The sequence below is a fragment of the Rhinolophus ferrumequinum genome, chromosome X, assembly GCF_004115265.2.
Source record: "Rhinolophus ferrumequinum isolate MPI-CBG mRhiFer1 chromosome X, mRhiFer1_v1.p, whole genome shotgun sequence".
Classification (NCBI taxonomy): Eukaryota; Metazoa; Chordata; class Mammalia; order Chiroptera; family Rhinolophidae; genus Rhinolophus; species Rhinolophus ferrumequinum.
This window is the reverse complement of record NC_046284.1, coordinates 26,154,098-26,163,678: the sequence shown is the minus strand read 5'-3', so window position 1 is coordinate 26,163,678 and position 9,581 is coordinate 26,154,098. Positions and strand designations below refer to the sequence as shown.

At 40.8% G+C, this 9,581-nt stretch overlaps 1 protein-coding gene across 2 annotated transcripts in view; it reads right to left on the bottom strand.

The window, feature by feature from the left end:
- Positions 1 to 7,538: 7,538 nt before the first annotated feature.
- ZDHHC9 (zinc finger DHHC-type palmitoyltransferase 9) overlaps positions 7,539 to 9,581 on the bottom strand; it is a 48,832-nt gene continuing 46,789 nt past the window's right edge. Inside the window, exon 10 of one of the 2 annotated variants that reach the window (XM_033116961.1) lies at positions 7,539 to 9,380. In XM_033116961.1, coding sequence (XP_032972852.1) covers positions 9,264 to 9,380 — 117 coding nt within the window. In that variant the 3' untranslated portion in view covers positions 7,539 to 9,263. The remainder of the gene's footprint in view (positions 9,381 to 9,581) is intronic. The other variant, XM_033116972.1, reaches the window with a different exon arrangement.

Sequence of the window (9,581 nt, the reverse complement as noted above, 5' to 3'; positions counted from 1 at the left end):
CCTGAATGGCCAAAAAGGCAAAGCCAGGCGGGGCTATAGCCTAGGGCCCAATGCTCTTTCTCCAGGGCTGCTGGAACCTCCTCCAGCCTCATGGACATCTAGAAGATGCCAAGTGGCTCCCTAAGCCCAACAAACCAAGGTCTGGAGTCCAAGAGACTGAGTCTTCACAGATGGAGACCCTATACCCCCACCCCCAGCCCAGGATGTCAGAGGATCAGGAAGCTGTAGATTTTAGCTCCCCTTGGAAGGGTGGAGGTAGGCTGGTCCAAGAAGACAACAGGGCTCTTCCTCTGCCCTTGAGTCCTCCAGACCCTGGGGACAGCAAGTGGAGCTCCTCTGTGGCAGGTAAGGCCTACCAGGTAGGAGTTAGGGCCTACCTGAATTCAAGTCTTGGCTTTGTCACTCAATTAGGTGGATCATCTTGGACAAATCACTTAATCTCCTTGAGCCTCACTTTCCACATCAGCAAAGTTGCGATAACAATACTAGTAGCCACATGGGGTTGTTACGAAAATTGAATGAACTAGTGTATGTAAAATACCCATAAAATCAATGTTCAGTGAATCCCTAAGTCTGCACCATGCTGCTACCTGCTTTTCACTCCCTTCAAGACCCATTTCACCTCAGACCCCTAGTTAGTGTAGTGACCAAGAGCCAAGGCTTTGGAGTTAAAGTGTCTTCAAATCTTGGCTCCACCACTTACTAGTTACCTGACTTCAGGTAATTATATATATATATATATATATATATATATATATATATATATATATATATATACAGATTTCTTTTCTGTAAAATAAAAATAATGATCTATATTACAATATATAAATGTATCAAGTTAACACATTGCACACCTTATACAGTGTTATATGTTAATTACATCTCAATTTAAAATATTTTTTAAAATAAAAATTAAATTTAAAAAGAATAATGGTCTAATAATACCTACCTCTTTGGTTTGTTAGAGAAATAAATTAGGTAATGCTAATAAAGTTCCTGGCACATAGTGACAATAAATGGTGGCTTTTGACTTTTTGTTACCTCCAGGGTACTAAGCTCAAGACTGAGCACAAAAGCCTGTCGATGTGTACTTGTCTGCAGACTAACTGCTATAGCCCAGAGACAAATTGATATCCAAGGTCCTGGAATTCAGGGTAGAGCCTGCCAGCTTTGGCGCCCAGAGAGGCTGGTAATAGAGAGAAAGCCCACCTGAGGAGCCTGGAGCAGCCTGGCTCTCCCCAGCTCAGAGCACAATGATCAGCCCTGGGCATTAGACTTGTTTTAGGCAACTCCCTTGGACATCCATGGGCTGCTAGAAGAAAGAGGATAAAGGCCAGATTAAGAAGAAAGAGTTGGAGTCCAGCCAGCTCCTCCCCAATTCAGGGTTAGAGGCACCTTCTCCCCACTGAACCATCAGGGGAAGAAGCTGAGGGCATCGGCACATTCTAGCTAAACTATCTCCCATTTCACTTGCTGCCTCTAATTCTCATGACCTTCCCTTAGACTTCCACAAGTAGGTTCTGATCAGCACCCCTAAAATCCTGCAAAGAAGACTCTCAACTCCACAAATTCCCTCTCCTTCGCCCCAAACCATATAGCAGTGTCATCTGACACAAGTTCCTGCCACTGCTTCCTACTCTCACTCCTGGAGACCCCCGCCCAGGTTTTTCACATAAGTGGAGGCTGCAGTGGGGCCATTAGAGATCAAAGGCATTAAAACCAAAGCAAAAACAAGGTTTCTAAAGGGAAGAAAGGGCGCTGATCACTGTAGTCTCAGTGAGATCCAACACCTTCCCCCCTGCCAAGTCAGGAAATTGAGGATGAGGTATGAGGTTTCCCAGCTGGGGAAAAGAAGTAGCTCTCCCACCTCCTTCACAATAGAGGCTACCTTAGCTTCTCACACAACGTTGGCCTCATTCTATATTATTCAGCCAACAACACAATCAACAGGGAAGGAACTACCTCCCCTCTAGACCCAGCCAAGGCTCCTCCTCTAGGAAGGCCTTAAATACACGGAATTCTATAGTACTTGATATGTAGGCTTCACCTTTTCCTATAACTTCACAGTTACCAATATAGTATTTGTATACCATTGCCTCTGGGACCTGCCAGGGATAGCGTCAGCAAGAGCCCAGGGCAATGGACCTCACAAAGAGACAGCCAACTTGACTGTGGGAACCCGACAAGGCAACTTCCTGACTTCCTGTGCTAAAGAAACCCCACCATCAGTTCAACTTAAGTGCAGGGGTCTGGATAGAGAGTTAAGAGATTTAAGTTTAAAACAAAAACCCAACAATCACCTCCATATCAGCCCGACTATTTCCCTCTGTATGCCTAAAATGGAGACAGCATTGGTCAAATTCACACAAAATAGAAAAAAAAAAATCCTAAAATCATTGCTCATTCTCATCTCACAAGAGAATGGGGTTAGCAATGCCATTTCTCCTAAAGTTAACTCTAGTACATGGTCAGTTTTTAACAAGCATTTACTGAATGTTAAATACATGAAAAGCTCACTTAATTCAAGTGACACTTGGAGTTATTGAAACCTCCTTTATCTGTCTTTACCTGGGTTATGTCGCAAAGCTCACTGGACTGGGTGTCAGGGCTTCTGGGTTCTGGTCTTGGCTCTACCAGTAACTGTCTGTGTGACCTATGGTAAAGTCACAGTACTTAATTCAATGAGAGAAAGAGCAAGAGCAAGTGAAAGTGGTATGGACTACGTAATCAGTATGTTTCTTACAGTGATGTCATTCAGCAGAGTCTGGGTTTTGTGGCAAATAATCATCATGTCTCTAATTTGCACACAAAACTACAACACTTTTAGCCACTCTGGAACAGCCAAGTAGCTGAAGATGGGCAGTGGCTGGCAGAAAAGGCAGTGAGGTGGCAGGCTTGAAGAAAGTGAAGGGGCATGGAATGTTAGAAAGGTAATTCTACTCTGGGTTCCAGGGTTGTAAAACCACTTCTAAATCATGGCCTCCTCATTTTCTGGCCCATGGTGGAGTATCCGCTATCAAGCTTTCATTTATTAACTAAGTAGAAAACCCTCTAATACCAGAAGAAAAATAAACACAGGACTTGGACAGCCAGGTCACAGAATACAAATGGCAAGAAACATAAGGCAGAGGGGAGGTGTGGAAAACATTTAACCTCATTATTAATGGAAAAAAATAGAAATTAAGTGACACTAAGATACCAGTTTACTACTATCAAATTACCACGTTTAAATGAGATGTATTGAAGCAGGTTCTCTGAAACACTGCTGGCAGGACAAACCGGGACACACTTTCTGTTAAATAATTTGGCCATATTTGTCAAAAGCCTTTAAAACAGCATTCACTTTGACTCAGTAATTCCACTTCTAAGAATCTATCCTAAGGAAATAATCACAGATATGCCCATTAAAAAAAGTTCATCACAGCATTATTTATAATGATGAAAAACTGGAATCTCCTAAATGTCTGACAATAGGGGAAGGTTTATGTACATACCTTGTTTCCCCGAAAATAAGACCTAGCCAAACCATCAGCTCTAATGCGTCTTTTGAAGCAAAAATTAATATAAGACCCGGTGTTATTTTAATATAAGACCAGTACTCTAATATAACACAATATAATATAATAAATATAATATAATATAATATAATATAATATAATATAATATAATATAATATAATAAATATAATACCGGGACTTATATTAATTTTTGCTCCAGAAGACGCATTAGAGCTGATGGTCCAACTACGTCTTATTTTTGCGAAAACACGGTATTATGGAGTCATTATGAAATATTTTCAAATAATTTCTAACAATATGAAAAATTCTAAGTAAAAAAAAGCAGGATTACAAAACTATATTTATACTTGAATTCCAGTTATGTTTAAAAATATACATGTACAAAAAAAAGACTAGAAAGAAATACATCAAAATATTAACAGTGATTATTATACCTTGGTAATGAGTTTACAGGTGATTTTTAAAAATCTTCTTACTTTCCTAATTTTCAATACTGGGCATGTGTTACGTTTAAAATTAAAAAGGACATCAAATGTGTGAGGGAGAAGGTTTGTTTATTTTCTAAGTTTTCCAGATATTTAGAGGTAGATAGGGACATTTGAGATAATCTAGTCCAATGGTTCTGGACCCTATCAGCTCCAATCTTCCCTTGGTATATACAATATTTTGTAATGCACCTTTTGCCACCTTGAAATGAATTTCATAGTTAATATAACCTGCTTATACACATCATTTCCAAAACAGAAATATAATACACGAACTATAATATAAAGGAGAAATAAAAGGAAGGTAGTTTATTATAAGATAATGTGTATTTCAATATGCAAACACCTGGGCAAGACTGTACTAAAAGATATAAAAAAGTAGTCAGATGCTTCCACTTACATATGTAGACTCACTGTGAATTCAACTGCTAGAAAGGAAGACTAATACAGGTACAGTGGTACCTCGGTTTTCTAACGTAATCTGTTCCAGAAGACAGTTCGAGTTTTGAAATGTTTGAAAACAGCAGACAGCTAGGCCTCAGGAGCTTGCACTCAGCGGAAGCCGTGTAACATGTTTGACTTCTGAGGCATGTTCGAAAACCGAAGCATTTACTTCCGGTTTGTAAACCGAAATGATCCTCAATGGAGACGATCGAAAACCAAGGTACTGCTGTACGTTGTATTGGCAACTTAAAAATCCATGAATGATGGCCAATACAGGGAAACAACTAAAGTGTCCTTTGCTAGATGATTGGATAAAGAAGATGTAGTATATATACACAATGGAATACTACTCTGCCATAAGAAAAGATGAAATACTGTCATTTGTGACAACATGGATGGATCTTGAGATTATTATGCTAAGCAAAATAAGTCAGAAAAAGTCGAGAACCACATGACTTCGCTCATATGTGGGATATAAAACTGAAAGCAACAAAGGAACAAGACAAACAAATAAAGAAACAAAAACTCATAGACACAGACAATAGTTTAGTGGTTACCAGAGGGTAAAGGGGGTGGGGGGTGGGAGATGAGGGTAAGGGGGATCAAATATACAATAATGGAAGGAGAACTGACTCTGGGTGGTGAGCACACAATGTGATATATAGATGATGTATTATAGAATTGTATACTTGACTGAAAACTGTCTAAAAATGGATTTATCTGAGTGGCAGGTTTACTGGAAAAATCTAATTTTATGTAATTTTACTAACCATTGTCACCCCAATAAATTTAGTTTTTAAAAAAAACAAATCCATGAATGGCATTACTATTGGTGACATGATTTTCAAAAGTCATAACACTTGGCAAAATTCTGAAAAAAATACAGTATCCCCTTCCCTCAATTTATACAATGGTTGCATTCCTGGAAATTCAGTGTATATATTAAAACTGTAAAAACATATTTTGTGCTTAGTTGTGTAATAACTAGGTCCAGTCAACTACGCTAGGCTTTTCAATGTATATTAATGTCCTATAGGCCATTTGAAAGTCTACGAATACAGATTTCTAGTTGTCATTCCTTTTTCATATTTATCCAAAATATGAAATCTACAATGACTTCCTGGGCTTGCATCCTTTAAAGCTAATGATATTCAGTTTTCAGCCTTTGATTCTATTTCTAAAACCTGTCACCTAAGAACAGCAAGTGATTCCTAGAATGTATTCTCAAAACTGACACAAATGTTTTTTGTTTGTTTTTTGTTTGTTTTAATTACTGGAAGCATTGCTCTTCTTTAATAGCACCAAGGCACAAGAGCAAATTATCATTTTTTAAAAAATATTTACTGTGGTTCTTAGGTGATTTTCCTTAGCCTGGCCCCAGCCTCAGGAGTACAAAATAAACTGAGCAGGAAGAAAAGAACTAACAGGGCAAGGCCATGGGGAAAGGGAGGAGGGCTAGGTTGCTAGGTTACCACTTGAGCCAAGAGGTCCCAGACATAGGACAGGTCCCTCTATCTGCCCCACTAGTTTGAGGGGCCTCTCAAAGGAAGGGGGTCAAAAGGTGGGGAGGATGCCAGTCACTCATGCTAGGCACAAGTAAAGAAATGAGGTAGAAGCACAAAGAAACAGACATCCCTGTATTTCTGAAAACATTCAAGTCTCCTTCATTAATTGGCTTCCCCCAAAAAGAAAGATTTCTTTATTAAGACATACCAGACAGTGAAAAACCCACCACACATACACATTTGTAGGCTCACACAAAAGTGCAGAGGTTTACATATTAAATTGCATTTAAGTCAGAAAATAGATTTAAAAATAAAATACTTTTTCTTTCCCCAAGGTAAAGTGATTTGGTCAGTAGGAAAAGGGGCCTTACAGGTAAAGGCAGGATGGTTAGGGCAGGAAGAATGGAATTTAGCTGCGAAAGAATTAAAATGCACCTCCACCACTGAGGAAAAAGAGCAAAGGTGAGTGGATGCTCTCTGCTAGGGTAAGAAGGATCCCAGAGCCAAATGGTGATGAAGAAACGACCCCAAATAGCCGAATCCCACCAACCCCCCAAAAGAATGTCAGTCATTGAAAAGAGCAAACAATTTAAGGTCTATTCCTCTGGAAAGGACCAATTCTTCAATCTCCGCTCTGATGAGAACTCAGACAAAGGACAGTCCCGGCTGGTGCATGGTATGAATGGGTTAGATCTTCAAGCCAACATCTTAAATACAGAAGATTTATAAAGGAAAATAAAGAATGCAGGGTGTATGAAAAAGCAGAAACCTAAATAATAATCATTTCACACTGAAGAGATTTCCATGCTGACCCTTCACCTCAGAAAAAGAAAGCTTGTCTGATTGACCTAAGAGTTAGCATAAGAGTCATTGAGGTAAGTTGAGGGAGGAGAGACATCCACCCTAACCCAGGAGAGGAGATGGGCTGAGATAGGATAGGCTGAAAACTGTCTAAAAATGGATTTATCTGAGTGGCAGGTTTACTGGAAAAATCTAATAGCTTCCAAACGCTCCAGGCTTGACCTTATTTTAAACTAACTAAAATGTAACTAGAAGCACAAACTGAGAGAGCCAGAAAAAGAATGGTAGAGGCAGTTAGGAGAGGAATCCAAGTCAGTCAGAGTGTCTCTCTCTCTCTCTCCTCTCTCTCTCTCTCTCTCTCTCTCTCTCTCTCTCTCTCTCTCTCTCTCTCTCTCTTTCTCTCTCTCTCTCTCTCTCTCTCTCTCTCTCTCTCTCTCTCTCTCTCTCGTTGCTAAACTCAAATCCTGTTATCAGGAAAACAGGAAGACATAGAGAAAAATCTGGGAGCAGCCAAATTTCACTAAATCTGATTAACTGGGAAGAGTGAAATAAGAATTGGTAAGGAGTCTTGATTATAGACTGCTTAAAAAGAAATATATACTTTTTTAAGGTATATATACCTTTTCAAAGTATATATTTGTAAAAGATCACTAACAAAATATTTCGCAGGGAAGGCCCTGATGAGCCTGCTTTAATAACCAAGACTCATTTACAATTAACAGCCTCCAACTGCATAAACACAATATCCTAATAAAGAACTTTTCTCTTAAGTTAATATACCCCTACCCCAACCCTCCTCATCTTGCTGACACTGTATATTGCCTTGAAAGCCCTTGCTTCATAGTCCAGAATAAGGTAAACTTCAGCCTAGAATGTAGTAGAGATCAGTGGAGAGTTTAGGAGCTATCTCTCCAACCCAAGTGTCCCCTGGAAAATGGAACTATGGGTAGTAACAAGCAACACATTCAACCCCAACCCCAACGCCACACATCCCCACACAGACACTCACACCCACATGGTGATCCTTGAAATGGAAGGGGGAAGGAGGAGGCAGGCAATTTGCATTAGACACAGTTTAATCACCTTCAAATAGATTAAAAGTTCTGGTTTACACTTCCCCCCTCCCCATTAAGTCATCCAGACAGGACCCTGGCTTAGAAAGAGAAAAACACAGGTGCTCTAGGAAATATAGCCACATATAATACATAAATCTTCTTCCCTGAAATAGAGCAGGTCCTGAGCAGAGTTGACTGAGGGACACAGCCCACCCACAGGGTGAAGTGACTCTGGGACTTTGCCGGTGGAAGTGCTGGAAGAGTGAGGCTTGGAGGAAGCCCCCTGGTGTGGTTACCAAGCCCAAGGTGGGCCAAGGCCTTGGAGTGGGTTACCTGGGAGGGCGGCAGTACTGGGCTTCCCTCCTCACTCAGCTGAGGCCTAATGGAAGTACTAGTGGTCGTTTTTTGTTTCTTTTTTCTTTTTTGAGGGGACATAGGGGGAGAGGAGAGGAGAGCCTCTCTGTGCCTTGGTTTCCCCATTTGTGCATTCAAGGCCTTTGTAGGCCTCACACAAGGAGTCTGAGGGGGTAGTGTTTAAGTGAGCACTCAGGCTTCCTCTGAGGAAAAGGAACCACCAAAGTGCAGACTTTTATTACTGCTATTCCTGCTCTTAATGGGAGCAAGAGTCAGAAGAAAACAAATTAAAAGGGGCTAATGAGAAAGGAGTAGAGATGAGACAGAGTGCAAGGGACCGTGACGTTGGTATCTCATAAATTCTTATTGAGAATGGCATAGATATTAAAAAGTTTCTCGGTAGTCTATGAGAAATGTAAATTATTATCTATACTACAACTACTTACATATATCTAATTGGAAAAGAGTGGGGCTTGGGGGTTAGATAGTGGATGGGGGACAAAGGAGAAGCTACATGAATAAATACAACAAGTGGAAGCTACCTGCCCCATTCCTAAAAGGATTTGCTGGCAATGTTGGCACTTTGTAGCCAGGACAATCCTCCAACCCCATTCTCCATTCTCTTCAATTCAGAAGGCCCCAAGAATCCAGATAGGATTCCCTGGCCAGAGGTCTCTGTGACTGCCTCTGGACTAATGCCATGCAGCAGCTGGAGAGGATTTGAGCCAATCTCAAGAAACTTTAACCCCAGAATTGGACCAATCACCCCAAGCAGAAGAGCTGGGATCTGGAGAGAAGAGAGGGGAGTCCAAGGAGACTCCATGGCTGAGGCCGTAAAAAACCAGTGCCAGGGCCCAAGAAACCCATAGTTCTAGTTATCAGAGGTCACTGACATCTTCTGTGACTGCCTTGAGTCCAGGAAGAAAAAAAAAAAAAAAAACTTGCAGCAAGAAAATGCCAATGTGCAATTGGGTGAACAAAGACCAAAGAAAAACCAGTAGAGTGGACAGCTTACTTGCTCTCTGTCTCAGGTTTCTCTTCTCCCCTTAAATCTCTTATAGCCCTAATTAAACACAAACAAAAGTCTCTTCCATAGATGGGCTACTTGTCAGCTTCAGCCACCTCCTGTGGTGGCTCTGGGGGTTCCGGGGGTGGCATCTTTGCAGGAGTGCTGGTATCCTCTGGCATCTTGTTTGTGCTCAGATGTTCTGTTAGGGCCTGAGAAGAAAACATATCAAACTCAATACAAAGCTCACTCTCAAAATCCACATGGAGATAATCAGTAGACACTGAGCTCTTCCTCTGAACCCATCACCACACCTATGCAACCACCGACACTAAACTAAGACCAGCCTATCGTCATCTTCTCAGCAGAATGTAACTGGCATTTATTTGAGTTCTGGTCTTAACTGCTGTGGA